Consider the following 26,462-nt stretch of genomic DNA (forward strand, 5'->3'; position numbering starts at 1 on the left):
GATTCCCCAGCCATAGGAGGAGAAACTTCCGCTTGCTTAGTAGGGCATTTTAACCGCTAAAATGTATAAATCTACATCAAGTGGAGGGAGGACTTAGAAAAGGCGAGAGAAGGTGTGTCACTGCTCTCCGCGGGACAGTGCACCACACTCAGATACCAGATGTTGGATGAGTTCTAGCCTGTAGATTGGTCTCTGGCCCAGAGACTAAACCTGATGTACTCTCACAAACAGGAAAAATTTTTGGAAGTGAAATTTTTAATTACTAATAATAGTAATTTAACAAAATTGTCTCTTGAAGGTCCATTCTTGCTATACGGAAGTCAGAACTCTTCATAGTTACCAGAAATGTCAAATGTCTGATCAGCTGAAGTGGGGGATGTAGTTTCTTTTGCCAAGCATTTATGATGGGATTGTCATTTGGGAAGCACGTGCAAAAACGTTACATATTGGAACATAATTACCAATTCTAGAATCTTCCATTTGAGGTTATTTGTGATGCAGACTAGCAAAGTCTAATTCAGCCCAGTGAGTTTGATGTGCTTAAGCTATTCGATTTGCCAATATTTTCCTTAACTCTAGGAACATCTTTCAGTCAGCCCGGTATTTCGGGTGAATTCTGGCTAACCACCTCGTAGAACTTACAAGGACTCTCTAGTCTTCTGTTACATTTACGTTCGCTCATAGCTCTGCTTTTGAAATCGGGGCAATGGAATTGGCAACGAATGTTGCTTGAGGAAAGAAGAAACCCGGCTTTCTTTAGGACTTGCCACGACTTTCTGACTGATGTGTTCGTGCTGTAATATGGATCAAGACCATCAGCCTAGGTCGTTGTTTTGTGTTGATCTATGGACTGTGTCTTCAGACATGTTTCAGACACTAACTTTAGGCATATGAACATCGATCAAACTTAGTCTGCATCTGAGGCAAGGAAAGGCTTTTCTGAAATGGCAAACCCTGTTCATTTCCTCTTGACAGAGGATAGACATCTAACCACTGGTTTTTTCAGACGTAAACCAATGCCTAGTTTACACTGTCCTTTGCTATGCAAAGCAGTACAATTTAAAGATTAACTTAGGGCCTTTATTACACACCTACTCAGTGTTTAGGTATATAGTTAGAGAGAGTCTCTGCGCAGACTTACTTGCATTCCCAAAGCATTGCACAATAAAAATGCCCAAAGTCTTGATAGCACAGGCTCTATCTGGTGTCACACGTACGCACATACAGTGACCCAGAATACTGAACAGTTCGCTGACTTCTAACTGGGTGATTTCTTTCTGCAGCTTATCACTGGTGGTTTCTATATACCTGCTTGGGTTGAAAGCACCTTAAAGAACACGCAGAATGATGCAGTTTTACTAGAAACATGAATAAACAACTCTTGTAATTTTTTGCTAAGCGGTAGTCTGCCAAAACCTGTTTACAGTTTCTTTCCATCAATATGGTACAATGTCAGTTTGAAATCCGGATGTAAATAACTGATGTTTTTACAGTAAAACATAGAAATGCTTCTTTTCTACAATGTTTCATTTTAAAGAGTAAACATAGTGCATTATTCCTTTAAAATTACAATTTATTTAATTTATGGTCAGGTTTATTTACGTTCAGGTTTAAAGGTCATGGGTATATACAATTCAGTAGTTATGGTACTATGCAATTTTTTCTTTTGCATTCTTTCATACATGTCTCCTTTAATGGGAGAGTCACAGCTATTAGGATGACACGTTGCCACACCTGGCAAACCTTTGTGAGTTCTCCTCCATCTCTTTCCTCCTCTGCCCCCCCTTTTCCACTTGTTTTATAAACTAGAACCACCATTATAGTGATGTATTGTATTGATGATGTTTGATTTTATTATTTTTACATTTAAGTACCTTGTAAACATTATATGGCATGATAATATTTGTGAGACAGCCAGCCATCTGATTCAAATTAAATAAAAGAATTTCATGGCAAAAGAATGGTCAAATAATGTACACAGATTTACTGTGTACTCCTTGATTATCATTAAAAGCAGAAAATCAGACAGAAAAGTAGCTGAAAAAGATCTCTGTGCATCAAGAGTAGATGGATTAAAGTCTAAGTCATTTCAAGGCAACTCTTCAGTATAGCAAGAACTCCTGATAAAACCCCCCCCCCCCCGCCCCGCAAATTCATATGCACTGCGATCCTGGGACTTCTGCCGATCTCATCGGAGAGGCTTTACTGATGTCCAGACTTGTGTCAGTCTTTCGTTCTTTTTCCTTTCCTTTCTCTTTAAGGTAACTACAGTTATTTAGCCTAGGGAAGACTAAGAAACAGAATTTCCGATTTCAAGTGTTTAACAATCACATTTTGGGGAAAAATCCAGTTATGTACTTAGGCTTCTTTTCTTTTTTTTTTTTTTGTCTGAACATTAGTTTTTATTGTAAACCTAAAAACAAAGCACAGTCCTTTCACTAAAATGTTACTAGAGTTAAAGGGTTTATTTTGTGGGTCTTGCAAGCAGTACTCCTGAGCACCCAAACAGTATTTTAGATTAGGGAAAGCAAATGTAGCCTGTGCAGAGTTATAGGAAGCTATTTGATAGCCTCATGGTGACACTATTTCCAAGCGCAAAAAGACTGAGTCAGCATCTCATTTAAACTTAAAGGCAAATTATGCCTGAGCAACCTGCTTGTCTTCTCATCCAGAGTTTGTCATTTCATCACAGGGAAGAGTAGTGGGTGTCATTTACCTCGCGTTAAGCAAGGATTCTGACACGGTTGCTGCTGGCATTCTTCTGGCCAAAATGGAGAGGTACAGCCTGTGACCTGGGTGGAGAAACTGCCTGGATAGTTGGGCTTAAAGAGCAGTGATTAGTGTTTTGAGATATAATAGGTGGACAGTGATGAAGAGGTTGATTTTGAGGTGGATACTGTTAAGCACCTTCATCAGTGATCCAGGCAGTGCAATAGGATGCACAGTCATCAAGCTTGTGTGTGACGCGAGCTAAGGTGTCAGCACAGACTGACTGACAAGCTGGGGTAAGGCCAAAAGGACAGATCTTTTCACTCCCTTTCACCATGGAGAGGTGAGGGGGAGAAACACGTACCTGGTTTGGCGTTTTGACCGCAGCATTGACTTGCTGCATGGGGGAGTTGTAGGTCCGAGCACAGGCAGTGCCTGTCTTTGTGCGGGACAGTGTCCCAGACGCAGAGCCTTCGTTCTGATCTCACCGCAGAAGGGGAATAGCTGGCAGCTATTTGATACCAGCCATCTTTACCCTTTTCCGTAGGGATGTCCTGTAGCTGGTCCAGCAGTTGCCCACAGTTCCAACTTTTTTATGCACTTCTCCGTCTCCCTTGGTCCTTTCCTTTCTGAAAATGTACTTGTATTAACCTGGAGAGAGGCTGAGCTTGGATGTCTTTAAGGTTCTCTGGCATGTAACAGGCATCATTGCTGTAAACAGTGTTGGAGGGTTTATAAACTTCTGAGTAATGAAACCCGAAACAACGCTATTGAACTGTGAAATTCCGTGACATTTAAATAGTGTGTTCCTAACTTGGCCTGTTCAGTGTTTTGTCTGTTTCATGTTCACAGACCCGGTCTTTGCTGGGAGTATTTGAAGAAGATGCTGCTGCAATTTCCAATTACATCAATCAGTTATTTCAAGCCATGCACAGAATATACGATGCACAGGTAATATTAGTGAGATTGTTGAATGCAATATAAAGCACTTGAACCACAATTCATATTATCTTGTGTTTTTTAAAAAAATAATTAAAAGCAATATTTTTTTAAAATAAAATAATTAAATGAGCGGTAAAGACTAAATTCTTGAGATTTCTTTTGCTACACACAGAAGAAATCTTTCTTACGACAAGTAAAAATGTTTTCTGGTCTTCTAGGGGTCCTATCGTATTTCCCAAGTGTTCCTAAAATGTTTCCCATCATGGTCCTAATGTGTATAATAGTATGTACTAAGTGGGAGATTATTTTTTACCCGTAATATTTTCAGGTTTCGTTCATCATCTACAAGTACAGAGCAGTTTGTAACCAGGTCATCCTGCAGTTCATTGTAATCTTTTTGTTTCCTTTACAGATAACAAATTCCTAGTACTCAGTAACTAGGGCAGCTGATTTGGTATAATTAAATGCAAATATGCACTGCATAACATGAAAACCACAGGCTGTGACCTTTGTATTTGTAAACACTGATTACCTGTAACTCAGTAATGTTAGAGAAATGGAAGGGCAGGATGCTTAGGTTTTCTGAAAATCTGTAGAGAGATTTTAAATTCCACATCTGTAATAGTTTCCTCTTAAAATATGTGATTGTTTAATATTAATGTAAATCAGAAAGTAACAAGCTTGGTTGGTTTTTTGTTTTTTTTTTAAATCAGAATGAATTAAGTGCAGCAACTCATCTGACTTCAAAGCTTCTGAAAGAATATGAGAAACAGGTACTGTGTATTGTTGTCTTTGTGTGGTCAGGACTATGTGGTTTTGTAGACTTTCATCTCCCAGAGCACAGTGGAGAACGTGTTTAGGTTTGGTCCATATAAAATGAACTGCTGTTGATGGTGGCTCAAATCTTTGCCGAAAGAATCTACTGTCTTCATATTAGTTCTTCCAACTAAACCAGAATGAAATTCCTCTTAGCATGCTGAATATTAGTAAGTTCTGAAGTATTTTACTTTCTGGATCAGTGTTTTAGGGGTTGCTTAGGGGGGTGGTGGTGTTTTGGTTTTGTTTTGTAGACCCGTTTATTCTGTACAAAGTCCTGAAGAGAAGAGATTGCATAGCAGATGGTGGTGTTTTGGTTTTGTTTTGTAGACCTGTTTATTGTGTCCAAAGTCCTGAAGAGAAGAGATTGCATAGCAGTCTCCATTTAACAACCTCATTTACTCTTACTTAGGTTTTTTTTAGATGAGAATTGTTTATTACTTACCCCTCCCCAGTATTCCTTCTTCACAGGACAATAAAGAATTGCTTCAGTGTATCTTAACTGTATAATGTTTAAAAATAATGGAATACCTAATCAATTAATGGGCATGGTTAATAGAGTGTTATGAATGGCAGAAAACACTGCAATAAGCCTCCCTTTCTTATCTGTTAGCGTTTTCCACTAGGGGGAGATGATGAAGTTATGACTTCGACTCTACAGCAATTTGCAAAAGTGATCGATGAGGCAAGTACTTTCATTTGTGTCACTCACTTTGCTAATGCTGTCATGGATAGACTGTAACTTGCTTAACTATTCCAGCCTTTTTTAAGACAGGAGGTACAGAACTGGCTTTCATTTGTCAGTAAGGTAACACGTTAGTGTATATTGCAACATATACTTAAAGTTACGTAACCTGAAGACAAAGGATCAGTTCAGCAAAACGAGGATGCCTTGTTGAGAAAGAATGTAGTTTAACTTACTGTAGATGCAGCCAAAAACCATCACAGAACGGCAGTTAGAAACCTTTTCATGAGGGTGTTTGTATTGCCTCATTTTAGATACCTGACTGGCAAAAGGAACCTCCTGCTGTCTGTACTAGAGACAGACTCTTATGGAAGACAACTTTGCACTCTTAAGATCTAAATCAGGATCTCTTCCCTTTTACCATTATTTAAACAGCATTTTGGGAGGAATAGCACATTTGTTCTACCTCTGTGACCTGTGAAATACGGGCTGTGATGTAGCTGGAGGGAAACTAGAGAAATAAATTGACCAGTCATCAGAATGTATGAGGCCATCTTCTGACATGATCCAGTAATGTGGAATAAAGTTGGAAATGTAGGGACAAATACTGGACTCTAAAGGTCCTCTGTAGAAAGCTAGTGATAAGATCACTAGTAACCTAGAAAAGAATAACTGCAAAAAAACCCCAAACCTAACGTGCAAAATTGTTTGAGTTGTACATGTCATCTCTGAGTGAAATTTGTATCAGCCTAGCTCAATTTGATTGCATTTAATCTCAGCACTCTTCCCTGACATCTCATTCCTTCTCTTGTCTTTCACAGCTCAGCTCTTGCCATGCAGTACTTTCCACTCAGCTTGCAGATGCAATGATGTTTCCTATTACCCAGTTTAAGGAAAGGGATCTGAAAGGTAGAGTGTTCAAATACTGTTTTTGTCATCAGCAGCAATAACAAAAGCAAAGCATTGAATCTCCGTAGCTTTTGTTTCACTACATAGACTATGCTGCTTGCTTTTCAGCTCTCAAAAGTATTCATCTCCTAATTAAAAAATAAAAGCAAATTATTTCTATTCACAAGAGTATTACAGTTCAAGAACTTAACACTATTACAAAAATATTACTTACATTATGGAAGCACTTACCTTCTGATCAAGGTGAATATTTCGCAGTTACTGTAGACATTAGGAAAGAATAATTTTCAGATAGTTTGCATGTTCGGGAAGTGTTTTTATATATTGTAATACCATGACATCGATATATTGGCTGGACTAAACTGAAAAGGCAAAGTACCCAAGTTGTAGTACTCACTGTGTTGCTAAGATTTAGTGAGGTCGTTCTTCAGCCCTGTTGGCGGCTTCTTATGTTCAGGCGTGCGATGCTTCCAGCTTCTTATTTTTGTAACTGTTTTATCATACTCTGCCTGGACTGAAATAATATATAATGTGTTTGATCAGGATAGATTTTACTCGAGATGCTGAAGTCAGTGAACTGGTGTGGCAAATGGGCTTCCAGTATAAATGATAAGAGTTAAAACCAAAATAAATTCCTAATGTGAACATGCTAGAGTGGGTATACCTAAAGTATGAATGTTTTAACTCTAAATTGAAATAAAAATTACAACTCTTGCTTAGGTTGTTTAGCTCTTTGTGAATCTTGGAAGATATTATTTGGCAATACTTTTTTGCAGAATTATGGATTAAATCGATTATGGTTTTTAAGCTAAGGATCATGAGTATCTCAAGGTTAATATTACTCCTCAAAACCTGGAAAAATCCCCTTTAATACTGAAGAAGTATCCCTGAGGCAGTAACAGCAAATGAAATTTTTGCACTAGTAGTTTTTAACCACCAGCTGATGTACGATTTAATGATACCATTCTTCTTTATGGGCTTTGTAGGCACTTTCTGAAAAGCTTTTCCATGCTTTTTTTGTCTTTGCTTTACCATAAAGTTGAACGGGGCTCTCTGCTTGTGTTATATGACAAAACCACAATCAGGATCAGAACAAGTGCTAACTATTGTACTGTTAGCTGTTCCCTGACACAGTTTGGCTAAAGAAACATCTAGAACATGACTAGTGTTAGGTAGGAGGGAATCACAATGTGTTTGAGGCTTTCCTTTGATCCTTTCCCATCTCCTGTGCTTCCACTTCCCCAACTCAGACCAGGACTCTGACCAGAACTATAGGTGACACACTGGTATTGGTGACATCTTTCAAAGTCTTTTGAAAAGAAGTTCCTCCTTATCTTACTACAGTACAGTATCTTTTTTAGTAAGCCAAACACCATGTAACTGATACTGAGGCCCTAAGCAGGAGCAGACTTTCCTGGCCACACAGAGACTGTGCTGGTAACTCAGCATGGTACCAGGTGTGAACTGCAGCAGTTCAGCAGTGAAACGTCGCGTGAGAAACCTTAATATATAGATGTTGTGTTAATAGCAACTTACTTAAATTGTGATGTGTTGTTTTGTAGAGATATTAACTCTAAAAGAAGTTTTCCAAATTGCAAGCAACGGTAAGTGTAAAATAATTAATGCTATAGACATTACAAGACAATAGTAGTTGTAGATTATTTACTCAGAATACTAGTGAAGATATTCACAAGGCTTAAAAATTAAGGTGTAATTTTTCTCAGTGATACCATCTTCCCTTGGTTCACTTGTAAATCCCTTCTTAGTGTAGCAAAGTGTTAAGGCAAATTGACGGTATTAGTCTTTTTTACAATACTTACAGCGTATATATATTTATTAAATAATTTAGACTTACGCTACCAAATCAGTAAAACCAGTAAGGTGCTAGTTCACTTCTTAAAGTCAGGACTGGATTAACAAACAAATCTTGCCTGCCTAAAATTAGTTTGATAGTTCCCTTGCCTGTTGTCGGAAGTTACTTTTTTTAGCTAGCTCTACTGTGTCTTTGCAGAGAACACACTCTTTAAGTAAGCATTAAGCTTCTCTCAATGTAAACTGCTTCGTTGCTTGAGAAGCAAAGAAGGGTAGCCGCAGGTTTGCATAATGGAAAATTGCCTCTTCTAGACAGTTTCTGTCTTTGAAGAGTATTAGATGTTTAGGGAAATTTGTAACAATTTGGTCGTACGTGCATGTGGTTAGAATTTTTCTTCAGTCCAAGTTATCTGTGGCAAGAACAGATCATAATGATTTTAGTATTACAGAACTTCGCATTCAGCTGGCTGTGCAACACAGTGATATAAAAAGTTTCTTGCTCTGTTTCATGAGTAATTTATTTATAAAAATTGTAATAAAGTAATAAATAAACTCTCTCTTGATTGCTTAGATCATGATGCTGCCATTACCAGATACGGTCGGTTGTCAAAAAGAAGGGAAAATGAAAAGGTTCGTAAAACAAAATACTTAATAGAAAGATTTTTAGAGAAGAAATAATTTTAATCTAATACATATATTGATGATGGAAGAAAATGTATGGCAGATCACACCTGAAGTTTGATAGCCTCAGAACAGAAAAGCAGCTTTCCCCAATACCTGCCTGTCTTGTAACTCTGAAAATGCTCTGTGATTAAGATTGTGATACTATAGTCAGTTTATTTGCGTGAAGAAATAACCACACTTTCCAGGGAGAAAAGAGTGCTGGATCTGTTTTTTCATGTATCTGTCACTCACGTATAAATTAGAGAAGCAGAATTGTAGGGTAAAATAGCAATTGCTGGTGCTAGAGAGTAGAACATCACTGTGTTGTTGTTTCCATGCTGGCTATAAAGCTGTCCAGAAGGCACGTGATGAATACCAAGTCTCAAACATTCCTTTTTCCCCCCTCCCTGTCTGTGTCTCTTCAGATCAAGGCTGAAGTTACAGAAGACGTATATACTTCAAGGAAAAAACAGCATCAGACTATGATGCATTATTTCTGTGCGTTAAATACTCTTCAGTACAAAAAGAAAATTGCTATGCTAGAACCCTTGCTAGGATACATGCAAGCTCAGGTAAATTGAGATCGTGGAAGCTGTAGATCTGAAAGAAGATGTAAAAGTCCTTCATGAAGGTTGATGGACTGAAATCCAGTGCGTCTTGTTCTTCTGCAATGCAGGGGAGCAAATGGAGAAAAAGCCATACCCCATCCACACCCCTGCAGCTGTCATAGCTGCTGCTGTAGATGCTGGCACCAGCTGGCACCTGTCATTTCCCACTCAGTGTGTGAATCTCATCGTGACATGCCCTCCCATTCTTCTCCCACTGGAGAATATTTTAGAAAAGTCTGGGTGACCCCAAAACCCAGATGGCTAAATCTAATTCCCTTGCCTAAGTTTTCATTGCTGGGTACTTTTTTCCCACTCGATCACTGAGGGGAATAGCTGATTAAAACTTTCACACCTGCAAGTCCATGTGGCAGTGTGCCACCTCAGAAAGGAATGTGGAGACAGTCACTAACTCCTTCCAGTGGCAGCTATTCTGAGGTGAGGTAGTTGTCAAAGTCACATCACAAAACTACTGTTTTCCATCAAGTGTGTGGAAGAACTGGAATGCTAAAAAACATTCTGCTTAATAAAAGAGTTCATGACTGGTTTGTTTGAGGATGGGCACAACAGGAAATACAACTATGAGAAGGTTCTTCATAGAGACTTAATTTGTATTTTCAGAAGTATGTCATCAGCATGATTTTGTAAAAAAAAAAACAAAAAAAAGGCACAACTTTCCAGCATCTGGCACTGACACAGTGTCCCAAGTAGAAGTTAACTTCTGCGTACTGTTAGAAAGCTTTCCAAGGCCAAGAAGAACTGTTGTTTATTTTTGAAACTTTGAAGCTTGTATTCAAGTACTAACTTCTGAGTGTGTTCTGTTACACAGCAGTTGACCGTTACTGCAGTCTGCTGTTCAGGTGCAGGTTTTCGCTGAATCCAAGAATGGGAAGGGCTTCCTGTTCCGAGATTTCATATGGCTAACCTCAGCTTGGACACAGCGGTTCTCCTGCCCGATGTGGAGAACGCTGTTTTTCAGATAGATCCTGTCAGTTCCCCTTGGCAGGGTCCACAGTTAGAGGGTGGTCCTGGAGAAGTCCTCACAGGTTTCTCCTCTGCTGTGGCCTCCACATAACCCCACCATAACACAACAGTGCGCAGACTGGTGGGCTTGAAAAGGTATAGAGAAACCCTGGGATCCCGGAAAGATCAAACCTTGTTTCTTTTCCAGGGCAGTTTCTGTGTATTTCTGTATTTCCTCCAGGTGACTCTGGGCACATCCTCTTGGCTCAGTGAAATCCCACTGCGATGTCAGCGTCAACCTCCACTTGCAGACAAAACTGTGCAATTCTGCCCCTCTTACTGAGAGGCTTTGGTGGGAATGAGGGATGAAAACAGGTTTCTCTGAGAAACTTTAACCTTCTTTGGTTTCATCTGTTTTATTAATGTAGTTAAGTTAATGACTAAATTCTCTCTTTTCCTCCGCTTTTTTTTGAAAGATAAGTTTTTTCAAAATGGGTTCAGAAAATCTTACTGAGCAACTGGAAGAATTTTTGACCAATATTGGCACAAGTGTACAGAAGTAAGTTGTTTTTCTTGAATTTAGAATTATTCCAAAACAATTATTTTTTTCTGTTTCTACTTATTAATAAACTACCTGTGTTAATAACACATTATTTACCTTAGTGTTCGCAGGGAAATGGAATGTGAAGTAGAAAACATGCAACAAACTATAGAGGACTTGGAAATAGCAAGTGATCCGCTGTATTTGCCTGACCCCGACACTACGAAATTTCCTGTCCATAGAAATCTAACACGGAAAGCCGGCTATCTCAATGCAAGAAAGTGAGACTGACTTGTTACTTGGAAATTCCAGAATATTTACATTTGGGAAAGCTAAAAATATATGCAATTTTTTTTTTTTAACTTAACTATGCTGATTTTGACAAACTTGAGTAAGTCACACAGGAGCTATTCTGTTTCTTTCTCTGGACGCCTTCACTTAATTAGTGTTAATTTCATGGTTACACTGACTTAGTGTCATTCAGGTGCGAAGCACAGTTATCCCAATTTCAGTCTAATTTTGCCTGAATTTTCACATCAAAAAGAAAAAGTTTAGGAGCGTAATTTCACTGGACTGTAATTAATTGGAAACCAAGATTGCAGCTACCAGGATTGTTCTATCTGTTAAAAGGTTTGGGGGTTCAAGTTACTAATAAGACATGACTAGCTTGAGATACTCAAGGCAAAATGTTCTCTGTTAGCTGAAATACACTTTGAATGGCGGTCTCGGTTTCAGGAGGTCATCTTCTGTCCACTGGAGGGAGCCGATACTCCCTTTATTATAGCAGCTGATCTTTATAGTTACTAAAAACAAGTTGTAACACTCAGATTTTTTTTTTCTTTTCTGTAACTGAACTCCAAGGAATTAAAAAAAAAATGTAATTATTTTTACAACAACAGTTAGAGTAACATATTCACTGAATCAGGCATGAATTTCTGTGGTAGAACAGAATTGCAGCAATTAATATTGAAAGGAGTATCTGAACAAAAAGGGTGGTTAAACTGCAGATGTTACTGGGTTTTGGTTTCAGATTGTTCCTCTTCTGCTATTCTGAGGCAAAAAAAAACCCAGAACAAAAACCAACATGCTCTAAGCAAAATTTTGGAGATGTTTTTGAATGGTACAAAATACTTGGAAAATTGAGGTATCTTATGAGACTAAGCTAATTCTTACCACCAAGTCCTTCAGAACTTAGTCTTGCCAACGTAAGTGTGGAGTTCAGAGGTGTGAGCAGTTACACTGGCAGTGCACATAATGTGAATATGCGTATTGTGTAAAGCAGTGCTGTAAGAGCTGATCATCAAAACTGAAGTACTTACGCCGTTTTATTCTAAATTGTTCCACATAACTTAAGAGAGCAATAATTACTGTTTGATGTATACTTTGCCCAGTAATAGGTTTAGCATGAGAAAACCAACACTGAGCAGGGGAAGAAATTTTCTTGAGTGCTCAGGTGGTTTGTTCCAAGTGATTTTCAGCTCAGCTGAACTCTAATCTACTGAGAACCTCTTTTTGTCTTCTAGTAAGACAGGGCTGGTGTCTTCCAGTTGGGAGAGACAGTTTTACTTCACTCAAGGTGGAAATCTGATGAGCCAGGCAAGAGGTGATGTAGCCGGGGGCCTTGTCATGGACATAGACAACTGTTCTGTCATGGCTGTGGACTGTGAAGACAGACGGTACTGTTTTCAGATAACATCTTTTGATGGCAAAAAGTAAGTATTCTTACATTGCTGTTACCTGTAAGTAAAGAAAGATGGTCTACCTTAGGCCAGATTATAGCTTGGTAGATTTGGGGGCTCTTTAGAAGCAAAATCTGGGGTGTCTTTTTAACCTTGTAACGTCTGGGTTTTTGTATGTAAGCTCTATAGTGTAGTTGAGGAGTATTTTAGAATAAAATTAGCACAGTCAGTTTACAGTTGTGTATTACCGCATTTGTGAGTGCTTAAGGATTACATGGGCACAACTAGAATTTTGTTCCACGTCTGTTTTCAATTGAAATGAAAACATAGTTTCCCCCCCCAATTAAATGTTGACCGCACTCAGCACGTACTCAGAATTTCAGCCTTTCTTAATTTGTTGTGTACTTTTAAACATCCCAATGGAGTTTCCTGTCTGAGTGAATTTCTGAGACATTTTAAGTAGAAAAAAATGTCTTTTCCGTTCTCTTGTTTCAGGTCTTCAATCTTACAGGCAGAGAGTAAAAAAGATTATGAAGAGGTAAGCTTATAGGGGGTTCACATGATTTTCTGTCAAATGATTTTCTGGGGCGCAGAAGAAGTACATCCATAACAATAACTGGAATGGTCATTTAATGTTCTCTAGGTGGTAACGGGTGAACTTTTAACTCATTCTATGCATAATGATAGGTTTCAGGAACTCTGACAAAATATTACTGTGTTTAAATACTAGAAACCAAAATGCAGTTATGATTGGCACTAAATCCTTTTTAGCGTTATGGAAAAAAGAAAGGGAAATAAAACCCCCCCACATCGAAGGAGCCAGTGGTGATAGAATCTTGACAAATGCTGCTTCTCCTTCATCCTGGCCATGCTTTCCTAACCTCCTTCCTTCCTGCCTGCTTGTCAGGAGTGGAAAATAAAGGAACAGGACACAGGTTAGGTTAGGACACAGATAATGGTACAGGCAGTTGAGAAATGAGGAGAAGCTGTTTTTCTGCCCCAGTGCATGATGGGAAACATGTTTCTACTTCATGAGCAAGTTGTATCAAGAAATGTGAAATATTTTGCTTTTGGACTGCTTTCAAAGCTGCTTGTGCTCACCATTTCCAAAGAGTTGCCTGGTCTGGAGATGCAGATTCACTTGCCCGTGCAGCGGATGAATGCCGGCTGCGAGGTGTCAGGAAGCCAGCACTGGGTCAGCAAACTGACGTGTTGTAGCAAACACCAATGGGGAAAGGAGATGGAAGGAATATGCTTTCCCTGCGTTTTTAAACTTTCTCTAGAGGTGAAAAAAAGTTTCTCTAGTTTTTTCGCAAACAATAGCCTAATGTTATAGGCTTGTCATGGTCTAACAAAGAAGGTTCTAGTTATTAGAATTTATGTTTTATTTGGACAGCTTTTCACAGCTTTCCAAAGGCGTGCACTGAGGGGCTGAACCGATAGAGTCCTTACATTCATGCGTTCTGTGAACACAGTCAGGTTTGTCCCAAAACAAAGGAACAGATGGAGTAAGTGATAGAAAGTATTCATTAATTAAAAATGTCTGGTTTGCATTATTATTCAACATAGTCTTTTCAGTAAGGGGCAAGGTGAGAAAGAAAATGTTTTACAAGCCTGTTGATTTAAAGTGTTTGGGCAAGTAGCTGGATAAGGAAGTACAGAAAATATGGTACTTTCAGCCTGCATTCACATTCCTCGGCAGTCTTCAATACGACATTGATATAAAATAACCTTTTATGCTATTTCTTTTTAGCTAGGTGCTGTCAGGTTGGCCCTGGCTCATTTGTTCTGTTGATCCAGTAGTCTGACTGAAACATTTGCCCTCGGATGCCTCACCAGAGGAAGGGAGTTGATGGTCAGCTTTAACAGCTCAAATTTGTTGTTTTCTGGGCTGCAGCTGCTGTGCTGTCCTGTCAGTAGCTCAGGCGACAGCCACAGGCTGGGGTTCGGTGGAGCAGTACCGGCAGCATGCAGATAATTCAGGTGGTTTTCTCCTTTGGAGAAAAGTTGAAAGAGCAAGGAGCAGGAGCAGATGGTTTTCCGTAACACCGGGAGAAAACAGATTCTAGCTTACAGATGGAAGAAATGGGCAAATTCCACAAAAGGCAGGTGGAATTTTTATAAATCGCTTGAGGAAACAATGTCAGAATAATGGAGTACAGAGAACCCTAGCATTTTTATATTTAATTCCTTAGTCGTGATTTAAGTTGGCTTTAGTTTTGATCTTTAGTGTGACTAAATTTTTGCAAGTAAAATCTGGTATTGTAAGGTGCAGTATGCAGACAGCAGCGAAGCTAATGACAAGTTTTGTGGGCAGTTGTGGCTCCCTGAAGTTACAGAGAGAAAGTGCTGAAACTAGCCAGCTCAGGAGTTTAATCCAGTTTGTTGGTATGTGATCAAGTTCATTAAATTAATGATTTTTTTTTCCTTTCTCTCTTTTTCAGTGGATATGCACCATAAACAACATATCAAAACAGATATACCTAAGTGAAAACCCTGAGGTAACTTCACTAGAATCTATAGTATCAGTAGTATGTTAAGGTGTAGATATGAGCGATATTAAAAAGAGATCAGCTGGATCTGAGCGGGTGGCGTAGAACTGAGCTGCGTCCTTCTGCGTTCTCGTGATAAGCTCTTCAGGGTCCGCAGGCGTACAGGCCATTGCCTCCTTCACCTTGTGTAGAAACCGTTAGAACGACGTAACTCCTCTAGTGTAACTGTTGGTCATCTTCAAGCTCCTCTGTTTGTGTTTTGTATATGATCCTTTGTGACAATTAATGTAACATATTCGGATGGATACATTTAATTTCTGCTAGAGGGAACCGACAGTCTTATGCATATGAATCTAATGAGCATAGAAAACCATTTTCACTTCATGAAAGAGTTGTTTGCCTTTTGAAGAGTTAGAAGTTGATAATTTGTTTCATGTAGAGAATATAAGCAAGTAAGTTGTAATTTATATGGTTTACGTTTATATATAGTAAATTTATATATAGTAAATTCGTATTGATACAAACTTCCGTATTGATTTTTACATGCTAACTTAGGGGAATTGTTCCCACAAAATCTGTTGCTTTAAAACAGAGCATTTATCTATATATAAGTGTGTTGAAAGTGAAATTGTACTCCCTGATGTCCCTGCTGAGGTCTGAAACAGGTTATTGGAAAGGAGACTTCTCAGTGGTCATATACTGGAGGTGGGAACTGTGGATAAAGCAGTCATCAGGCAGGGAACCAGTCATGCAGCTACGTAACACACGACTCTTGTCAAATGATCTGGAAGATCAAGGTGAAATGGAACGTCAGGTTTTGGTTTAGGAGCTAAATGTAACTTCACAGATAATAGGAGTACCTGGCTGACTGCCTCAGTTAAGCAGACAGGTGAGAATCAAAGTAGTCTCAGTTACCTAAGGCACCTGTTCTGATGACAGTGCAGCTGAGGTTCTGTTCAGTCCTGGCATAAGCGGCTGCAGCTCCCTTGTGTCAGTGGAGGTGTGTGCATCGACACCTCGAGGTTGGTGCCTTCTCCTCGCTTCTCAGTGGCCTTACAGTCATTCTCATTTTCTGAGTGGTACACTCACACAAAATGTTACTTCTTCGCTCTGTTGTCTCCGAGAATCCTCTTTCCTCAAGGACTTTGCAGTTGGCTTTACCCCGTAAAGTGGAGCCATCAACAGAATTAGTGATTTCAGTGGAAGATTAAAATGGAATTCTCCAGCTGTCCATGACTTGCTGAAATAACGTTGTTTTGTAGTCTTTACTTGGTCATTGTTCGTGCCTTAGTTTTCATAAACATTTAAGTGCAAACTTTTGAATCGTCATGGTTTTTAGTTAGTAGCTGGGGAGTGCATTTCTCAAATGAGATTTTTCTTTTTCTTCCTGGCTACATTTGCCTATTTGGTCAGATTTATCATGGGGACTCTTCTCTACTGCTGGCTTTTACTAACATTCACAGTATTATAAAGCAAGTGCATTCATTTAAATGAGGAAATGAGTTCCAAGTTAGCAGAAAATACTACAAGTATGTTAGCAAACTTATAACTAAAGTCAATTGCATATAAATAAAAATAAAATCTCAAAGCTTATTTTGAGGAAAACGTTTTCAGTCATTTTTTCCCATCTCTCTATCACAGGAAATTGCTGCACGTGTAAATCAGTCGGCTCTGGAGGCTGTTACGCCATCTCCTTCCTTTCAGCAGAGGCATGAGAGCATGCGGCCAGCTGTGTAAGTTAACGAGCTGTAGGTCATTTGAGGAGCACGTCGATAAAGAGAATCCTGGATAAAGTTCCAGGAGAAAAAACCAACAAACAAATGACAAAACTTTCTGTGTTCAGACTTAAATCTTCAACAGGCTAGAGGAAAATTTCTTGTACTCACCTTTTTAGCATTGCTTAGCATCTATTGTTCCAAGTAATCCAGATTTCCAGCTGACTAGACAGTTTTGTTGGATGCATCATATGTCGGTTTTGTTACATGAATTCACAATGAGATTTTTCTTAATGCACCCACCTCCTGGAAGCAGACCTCGGATGGATTCAACATCGGCATGTAATTACATATGAAATACAATATGATCTGATGCAGTGATTAGTGCAAGCAGTTACATTAACTTAAATGTGACTAGGAACATAGGCTCTGTCTTTGTTCACTCTACCCTGATCATCTTCAGGTTTTTAGTTTTTGTTTTGTTCTACAAACCCATTTTGGAATATTGTATTGGTTTCCCATATGGTTTAATTCATTGTAAACCAACCTGAAACTAGGATTCCTTAACTGTGATTTTCTGTTTTGTTGTAGACAATCTCGTCCTCTTGCCGCTCGTACTAGCAGCACGGGGTCACTGGGATCTGAATCAGCAGCTTTATCAACACTTTCCTTGGATTCCCTTGTTGCCCCTGACACTCCTATACAGTTTGACATAATATCTCCAGTTAGTGAAGATCTGCCTGGTCAAGGAAAATCTTCAGGGCAGTCAGGCAGGTAGGAAATGCAGAGAGAAGGAAAAAAAATTCCTGAAGTTAATGTTATTAATTTAAAAACAAACAAACAAGAAAACCACGTTTAGGCTGCAGCTCCAAAACACACATTACCTTTGTCCTCACTCACGTCACAAAATTTGCAGTGGCCAGCAAGGCAAAACTAGGTTTTTAATTGTTAGAGTTGTAAAAGAAATGGCTTAAATTATATGCACTAGATTAAAGGTGTAGTTTTCTATTCACGAGCAGCAGCTTTTCTTGCTTTAACAGCTAATTCTTTTATTTATTGATTTATTTTAATCTTTTGGTTTCACAAAGTATTTTCCTTTCCTATTGCTTGCTCACCCAGCAGCTTGGGTTATTTCCTCTTGGAAACTCAAGAGAAATTTGGTAGCCCTGTCTCCAGGTGATGATGGCATACGATGACACTCTTCTTAACCTGAAAGGTGAGTGAAAATGATCTAGGCTTCTACAGTAATCTCATATACAAACAAGTTAAAATTGTCTAAGAAGCTCTTCCCAAAATACAGAAACATTTTCTTCTACTTGGTTTTTTGTAAACTTCTCACTCAGAAATAATAAAAAACTGGTAAATCTGCACTGCATTTCTGGAACTTTATGTAGAGAATTCAGATATTAAGAAAACACATTTGCGGATCCAGCTGCTCTTAACAGCAACAAAAAAAAGCCCAAAAGCTGAAAACTAAATTTATGTGACTCTACTCACAATAATGTGTCGTATCCCCCTGCCCTCTAGAAAAATAATTGAAATTTCAGTTGCACCACGCAGATACATAAGAGTTCAAATTAAGTATATTCAACTCTCTATTTTCTGTAGCAGTTTTCTTTTATTGTTGTTTGCTATAGCAGGAACATAGTTGGCTAGTTAGATCCTTAAGAATATGGTGATTTAAAATAGACTTGAACTGTATTCCAGGAAATGGAAGGGTTAATACTTCATCCAAATTCCTGTCATCAGTTATAATTCCATTCTAGAAAATCATATTTTTTCATAGCAGAAATGATAGAGAGTTGTGCTCAGTATCTTTAATTAACCACCACTGTGGTGAGAAGAACTGCAGTGTTTGTACAGATAGGCAACATGCTACTTTAGAAGTATTAATTATTAAAAAAAAAAGGCTTTCCTTAGTTTCTGATACTGATGACATAGATTTAAATTCTATTTTTGCCTTTGGAGAGATCCTATGAGATGTGCATTTTCTGTTCCAGTCTAATCTTAAATGACAGGAAGAGTCTGAGCAATAGAAAATGCTAATGGAAAGAATTTCCCTCTAGGGTATTTACACAGGTCAGCATTTAATGGGATAATTCTTGATTTGGCCCGTGTTACATAAACATCGTGGCAATGCCACCTGGACTTCAGAGTTCAGTCTAGGCCGGTTGTATTACTTTAAACTGGACATCTCGTAGACAAAGGGCTAGATGAACTCAAACTGGCCGTCAGTGTGACGTGTTGACTCAACAAGAGAGAGCGAAGGTTTTTTCTCAAAGTTCCAAACTTTGCTTTTAGAACACTAACTGTTGAGGATGACACCCTCATTTACTCCCCTATAAAACCTGATTTGAGGTTTATTGAACCCTGGGCAATAATTTTTCAGTTAGCCAAAGAGAAAGGGATTTTTCCCTCTTTAGAAGTTCTAAATAAAATTTCCCCGTTTCCCACACTCTTTTCAGCATTGCTTTATGGCCTTTGAAAACAGTAGACTTGGAAGCCTAGAATATTTTCACTTTTCATTGTAACTGACAGCATTCTGTCTTTGAGAGCCAGAAATAGCCACATTTCTCTTGACCCTCTAGGAGTAAAACCCCAGCGATGTTCTCAGAAAGCTGCATATGAAATAAAACCAGTGACTTCTCTTCAGTAAGTAATTAAACAACTTGAGACAGTGGTGAGAAGTGTGGTGCTCCTATGGAGTACTGAAAGGACTAGCTTTCGGTTGTACTTCCTGAAGCTGTTCTGTGAAACTTTATCCCCTGAACACATACCTTTTCAAAGATTAACGAGGTTTTGTCTTGGGCTTAATTCAGGTATAAAAAAATACCATGTGAGCAAAACTCTCTATGGCAGCAATAGGACAGTAATCTCTGGTATCTTTCCCGTGATTGAGCCCTCGAATGTAGCTATTTACGTCGTAACTCGGGATGACATTGCTTGTCCTTATGATTCATCAGGCACTATCCTTCCAGATTACAAGCCTGGGACATCTTTATGTGTTCCTGTTTGACGCAGCATGAGACTACTGTGTGATTCATTGGTGGTTCTTTAATCTGACTCCCAGTTTAATGTTTTCATTTTCTAATAGACGCACAAATCCTTTTGGTGAATCTGGAGGCTCAAAATCTGAAACAGAAGGTAAAACAAAAATTTTATTTCAATGTAAAATAAAAAACAGAATTTGAAAATTATTTTTGTTTTAATCCATAGCTTCTTTCTTCTATTGAGTTTTAGGATGCTTAGTTACGTTAGCAATGTATTAGACAAGTTAAGTCAGGCTGCTGTCTGAGAGTCCGTTTTAAAAATAATTCGTTGCATCTTTTGTATTCATTAATGCAAATGAAAAGATGTGTGACTTGCTCTTTAGTAATTGTACCTCTAATTCATGAGTATGAGCAGTTTCTTCCCAAGTTCTCGGAAGTGTGGAGTTTTCCTGACTGCAGTCCATCTTTGCTTGTGAATGGAAAACCCAAAATGGAGTTCACTTTTTTCAATACTTTCTTTGTCTTAGATTCAATTCTTCATCAGTTATTTATTGTAAGATTTCTTGGCTCTATGGAGGTGAAGTCTGATGAAAGTCCAGATGTTGTTTATGAAACAATGCGTCAAATACTAGCAGCTCGCGCCATCCATAATGTTTTCAGGATGACAGAATCACATTTATTAGTCACTTGTGACTGTTTAAAGTAAGTTTGCTTCCTGACTCGTACTGATGTTTATTTGCAGAATGATCTTCTTTCACTTTGGTAAAATCTACTTTCTGGTTTCTTTCTAAAAACAAATTTTTAGGTTAATTGATCCACAGACACAAGTCACAAGACTACGAGTAAGTAACTTCACGTTTTAAGATAAATACCCAGCAATGTAATTCTTCTACTTTAAAAACAATGTTACTAGGTGTTAGCAAAAATCACTGACAGCTTGAGATTTCCAGTTTTCCACTGAAATTAGGACACTAATGCCCACATTTAAAAATAGACAGAAAAACACTGGCAAATCAGGTTTAAGGGGAGTGATTTCAATAGGTCAAATAGACTTTTAAAACTTAGCGCCCCTGCTCCCCAATTTCATAGGGTAAAATCTTTGGAAAACAGAATATTGTATTTTAACAGCGTGTTTGATTATAAACATTAAATTGTTAGTAGAGAGGTAATGTTAGGGTTCCAGTCAAAGTAGTTCTGAAGTCCAAAAGTGTTTGCTTGTTGTTTGGGGTTGTTTTTTTTTTCTAATGCATAATTGCATTGAGAGGGTTGTACAGTTTCTGGTTTGGGGTGGGTTTTTTTCCTAATTCTTTATAAGAGATGCACTTAAATGAATGGAATTCTCCTTAAGATATCGAGTAAGGGCAGCTTAATTCTTCAATAATAGCACCCTTTTCACATTTCAAAACCATTCCCCCTCCTTTTCTTTGTGTACGATGTATGGCCTGTCACTTAATTTCCTTGGGTCTTCTTTTAAAAACATTTAGTTTTTCCGGGACTCTGAATTACTTTAATTTCCATAAAAAGAAATCCTAAGTGTGTGGAAATGTCTTGATATATTAAGTAGTGCTTTTCCTTTCTTTACCTTTGTGGCATTAACTTCAGAACTGCCCCAGAGCCATAAGCTTTTACGGTGAGGTCTATCAGCTGTTGTAAAGATGTGTATTTAGGGTTAGGAAAAACTCGTCCTATCAGCTTATAACAGCTGAGGAGGGGCTTTTGGAATTTAAAAACTTACCCTTTAGTAAGTCTTAAAAAGATACATTAGGAATTTCTAAATCCACCCTCTTTTAGGAATAAGAACGCAGCTTAGTTTTAGTGTAACAAATTAATGAGGGTGTGTGGTTTGTTTGGGTTTGGTTTGTTGTTCTGTTCGTTTGTTTGTTTGTTTGGGGGTTGTTTGGTTTTTTCCTTCTTGCTTATATAATTCAGGAGAGGTGAAGTAATTGCACTAAAGGTTTTGAAGAAGGAGAACCTTTACCTGGCATCAAATATTGAAATCTTAGTCACAAGTGCAATTTGTATGGATGAGGAAACAAAAAAGGAAAGTATTTGCATTTAGAAAGATGACTGAATCACATGGCAAACGTGGCCCCCTTTTCTTGGATGGAGTGTGTTTTTGAGAAGTTTTCCTATCCTTTGAATAATTATTTAATCCTTGTCTTCTAATCCAGTGTTTGTGTTTTGTAATTACATATTTGGTCATTTCTGCTGGGGTTGTGCATTTAGAATATTGAGGTAATTAATGTGCAGAATAGTGAAACCTCCTGTAGAAAATATTTGGAACCAGTTTCTAATATCTCCATATTTGATCCTTTGGCAGTTCCCTTTGCCCAGCGTAATCTTGTACGCTACGCACCAGGAGAATAAGCGCCTTTTTGGATTTGTGCTTAGGACTTCAGGAGGGAGAGCTGAGAGCCACCAGACCTCTGTCTGCTATATATTTGAATCAAATAACGAAGGGGAGAAGGTATTGGTGATGGTTATAGTTGTATCAGTTTTGAACGTGGTGTGGGTTCCAAGATGTTAGATCCATTCAGGCTGCCTGAGGGCTTGCTGTGGGAGGGGGTTCTGTTTACGTATCGAAGAAAGTTAAATCTCACAGTCTTACCTACCTGTAAGTGCTTTAATATGCTATTATGTGTAATTTAGGAATCTGGCTTAAAGGCATTTCTATTATTTTGATTATTTCCAATCTGTTTTGTGCTTAGATTTGTGACTCTGTGGGACTGGCAAAACAGATTGCTTTTCACGCAGAACTGGTAAGAATCTTTTGGGGCCAAGGGATACTCATGAATGGACAGGAGAGAGTATATTTAATACGTGTAATAGAACAGATTCTGCAAGATGCTTGCAGATGCAGTAATCCTGTGTGGTGTATTATAAGGGATTTGTTTTCTAGAATTTAAACCCAAGATAGAAAGACTGACCCCTGTCTGCTGTGGAAGAAAATTCAAGATAGGGTTCAGCTTGCTACCGTTAACAGACATACTAGTCCTTTAAAAGAAATATGATCAAAACAGTGGTGTAACCGTTTGAGCAAACTCACATAGATTGGTAGCGTATCAAACATCTCAGGCTGTTATTACTTACTTTATTTGCATTTTTGCCCTTCAGGATCGAAAAGCATCAGAAAAGCAGAAAGAAATAGAGAGAGTCAAAGAGAAACAACAAAAAGAACTGAATAAACAAAAACAAATTGAAAAGGTACATTTCTTCATTATTTCTTAATATTCTTTTTTTTTCTACTTGCTTTCTCTTGCAGTTTTGTTCTCCAAGCTCCACTTCAGTACAAGTTCATAGAGCATTATGGATTTAATTATTAGAAGTGTTTCCTGTGCAGTTTTGGTATAATTTTGTCTAGTAGTTTTTAAAAAGAGCTCTTCTGAGGAGATAAACCACAGATGTCTTTATAGGGATACTTAAGAGTCGTGCTTGAAGAACATGTATCGCAGGCCCAAAACAATTGGATTTGCTGATGAGGGTTTAGCGTGCGCGCGCACACACACACACACACACATCCCCCAGTAATAGGCTACGGACAAAGATAGTTGTTCTGCCCTGCTGGGTTTGGGGTGTTACAGGTACAGGTGTTTTCATGGCTCACCTGTCTCAGTAATGCCAACTACTGAAGTGTAAACGTGTGCTGTTGTATTCAGTCTTTAAATTCCCTCTGTACGGAGAGCTGTGCAGTGACAGTATTAAACGACGGTCTAGGACTCAGAACAGCGGTGTCCTGTTCCAGCTGCAGATGGCTTTAAAGGCAGTATTCCTTTTCCGATATCCCAACCCCTCCTTCTCAAATTAGGACCTTGAGGAGCAAAGCCGGTTGATAGCTGCTTCCAGCAGATCAAACCAGAGCAGCGGAGAAGGACAATTTGTAGTCCTTAGCAGCAGCCAGTCAGAAGACAGTGATCTGGGAGAAGATGGGAAGAAGAAGAAAGAATCCGAAGCCTAAGGCTGTCTACTCAATTAAAATTGGAATCATGGATATATCTGGTGAAATGGCAGAAGTTCTACAAGAAGTGGAATGCAGGTGGAGGGCCTGTTGTATTATATAAAGACTTCACAAGATGTAGACCCTATTATGCCTTGGTTTTTCTTTCTTAAGTGATTTCCATTATCATGTCAGTATAATTTCTCTTCTGTATGCCAGATGAAGCATGATGATCCTACCACGTTGATTACAAAATTATGTTTTCTCAAGGCTTCTCTGCAGTATGGAAAAAAATGTGGGGTGTTTACCCCCCACTTACCTCTCTGTGCAATTGACTGCTCTTGAAGCAAAACTTAAAACTCTCATTAGACTTGAGCAGTACACTGAAATTTGTTCTTTACACTGCAGTATGGAAAAGACCTTGCTGGAAACAAGAGGATGCCCAAATAAGACAGTGCTAAGTTTTACCTAATTTGTTGCACATAACTGTTCTTAGATTTGGAAAGAAAAATCCTTACTAACATCAGTGATATGTATGTGCAATAGTTATAGAAAGAAAGATCTTATTTTCCATTTCATATTGCACTGTATGATGGTCTTGGTTTTTTTGGTGAATACAACGCTGAAAGACTTTGTGGAACAGGAGGAATAAAATACTGTCAGACCTAGGTAAGAGCTGATGAGATGCAGCTGGACTGTGCTGCATGAGGAATGTCTAAACCATTCCTTATAAAATGATAAGAATAATGTATATATTCTTGTAGCACAAGTGCCATGTTCTTGTTTTTTCCCCAGTAGACATCATAAAAAGCTGTATGCCTCCGAGTTCACTTTTTGTAAAACATGCTTGAGTTGCAGGAACGTCTTGCACCATTTGACAGATCTTCGGAATATGTAAATGCCTTGCCCCCAGTACACTAGATTTACTGAGAAGCGGTTGAGGCTCTTGAAGTCTTTTCATGGAAATTGATTTTGCAAACAGAATTTACTAGCTCTGAAGTAAGATGCTAATCCTACGTCCTGTAGTCGGTCCTGCAAACCATTTTTCCAAGCAGCGTCTGTTTACAGCTCGTAATCTTAATTCCGTGCTCCATACCCTGTGTAATATTTATTTTGTATAGTACTAGATGTGCATTCACCTTTTGATCCAGAAGAGAAAACTTGTTTGAAGATAAATATTTATTTTTGCACTAATTACTACAAATACTGAAATCCAGTGGAACAGAAGATACCTCTCTAGTCGTGGCATGAACATCACAGGAAATGTGAACAGAGAAGCATATGCTTACGCTCCAAGTTCGAACAGTTCCGAGGGTTTTACAGTTCACTGCAGGGCGGTTCTGGTGTTTGGGGATGGAAGCATTGCCAGACTATCTCCCATCAGCTGGCAATGACCAGCCCTGCAGAGCTGGAGTTGCTCAGCGCTGATGAAGTGAAAGAGGAACGTCAGGACCTCTCTGCTACACGACTGTGGGTGCGTAGAGGGGTCAGTATCCTCAGCTCTCCTCCCAGACTGGACGGCCCTTTGTTGGCTAAAGAAGGCAGTCTCCTCCTGCCCTTCCTGCTCAAGATACAAATTCCTGTGCAGAAGTTCAGTGCATCTGGCTCCTGCCACAGAGGAGACAGGGCAGCAGCACCTGCTTCAGCAGAGTCCGCTGCGCTGGAGCTGCTGCTGCAGCAGGAGCTGGAGCAGCTCTCAGCAGATGTTACTGGAACCACAGCCTGTGGAAGGGCTTGAACAGCCTCAGAAGGGATCAGGGGAAGGGCGAGGGGCGGGCTGAGCAGCGGAGCGCCTCCAGGTTCTCTTCTCGAGTTAGTTAGCAGCTCCTGTTCCAGTACATTTTTCATCCCCAGAGTAGCCAGCCACTTCCAGACGTATCTGCCTGTGCTGTTGCCCTGACAGGCCAGGTAGCGTTGCCCTGCAGCCCGACTTGGCTAGCACATTGTCTTACGGACCATGCAAGTCTGAGGCTTTTTTCTGCAAAAGAGTGGCAGTTTTAGTTCATACAGTCTTTTATTCTCTGCTGTCATCCATAGCTCGAGGGTGCTCTGTCTTACTGTATCTTCTTTCAGTACACGCTGAAGATGAAGTCATTTCGACACAGCACAGGAAGAATATTAAATCAGTGGTCTCCAGTGCCTAGAGTCTAGTCCCCTAGCTTGTCAGAGTAGGTTTACCAGTTTGGCTACAGTAGCCCGGGCAGACAGTTAACAGATGAGCAGTCTCATCAAAAATAATTTCTGATGTGGCACCTGTTGTGCACTAGCCTTACTGAAGAAATGTCAGACAATTGAATTACTCTTCTTTTCCCTTGAAACCTACCAGTGCTGACTTTAGACAATCTGCAAAGATGAGGAAGAGAGGGGGAGAATAAAATTGGCAGATTAATTTACTGTTGTACGGGAATTTTCAGATTCAGCAACACACGACTGGAGTTATTCCATTTGCTTGTCAGGCTTTCCATCTGGGCCATTAAATATAGTTTTCCAAAACAGACAGTGTAGGAGTGAAGTGCATTTCATTTGTGCTGGATAATTCTCAACCATTAAAAAAAGGGGAAGTGACCGAAGAGAGTGGTTAAGGAAAGACTAATAGGCGTGACTGGGGAGTGTGTTTGCTTGTGTAGATTTTCACTGGTGTAAACTGAGCAAAAAAATACAGAAGCATCTGGGAGAGTGATGAAGGCTGCAAGAGCAAATGGCAGCGAGAAGAGACAAGGAAGGTAACTGGAAACGGTGCAATGAGTTAGCAGCGGGGTGAGAGTTACTAAGTTTTGCCTAAGGGGATGTCACCGGTTTGGCCGAGGTAAAAACCAAGGTCCGGTAACGATAATACCTTCCCCTACTCCAGCGGAGATAGGGGAAGGGAGAAAAGATCTTGTGAGACTTCTAAAATGCTTTTTGGAAAACTGAAACAAACTTTAGTAACCCTACAAACAGAGATATATTAAACACAAAGGAAACCAGTGAGGTATGGAGGGTTTGGGGAAGGCGAGGGTTAACCCGA

General features: G+C 39.1%; 1 protein-coding gene across 1 annotated transcript; it reads left to right on the top strand.

Moving 5' to 3' along the window:
* The first annotated feature begins 1,322 nt into the window (after positions 1–1,322).
* APPL1 (adaptor protein, phosphotyrosine interaction, PH domain and leucine zipper containing 1) lies at positions 1,323–23,476 on the top strand. Its single transcript, XM_010145708.1, has 22 exons — positions 1,323–1,341; positions 3,557–3,660; positions 4,365–4,424; positions 5,081–5,152; positions 5,974–6,061; positions 7,624–7,665; positions 8,445–8,503; positions 8,962–9,108; positions 10,581–10,663; positions 10,768–10,926; positions 12,169–12,357; positions 12,820–12,862; positions 14,769–14,825; positions 16,458–16,549; positions 17,123–17,305; positions 19,626–19,675; positions 20,049–20,223; positions 20,327–20,363; positions 21,842–21,988; positions 22,230–22,280; positions 22,636–22,725; positions 23,327–23,476. Exons 2-22 carry the CDS (start codon positions 3,637–3,639, stop codon positions 23,474–23,476), a joined length of 1,998 nt encoding a protein of 665 aa, XP_010144010.1. The 5' UTR covers positions 1,323–1,341; positions 3,557–3,636.
* Positions 23,477–26,462: the final 2,986 nt, after the last annotated feature.

Source organism: Buceros rhinoceros, unplaced genomic scaffold (genome assembly GCF_000710305.1).
Source record: "Buceros rhinoceros silvestris isolate BGI_N320 unplaced genomic scaffold, ASM71030v1 scaffold9391, whole genome shotgun sequence".
NCBI classification, from domain to species: domain Eukaryota; kingdom Metazoa; phylum Chordata; class Aves; order Bucerotiformes; family Bucerotidae; genus Buceros; species Buceros rhinoceros.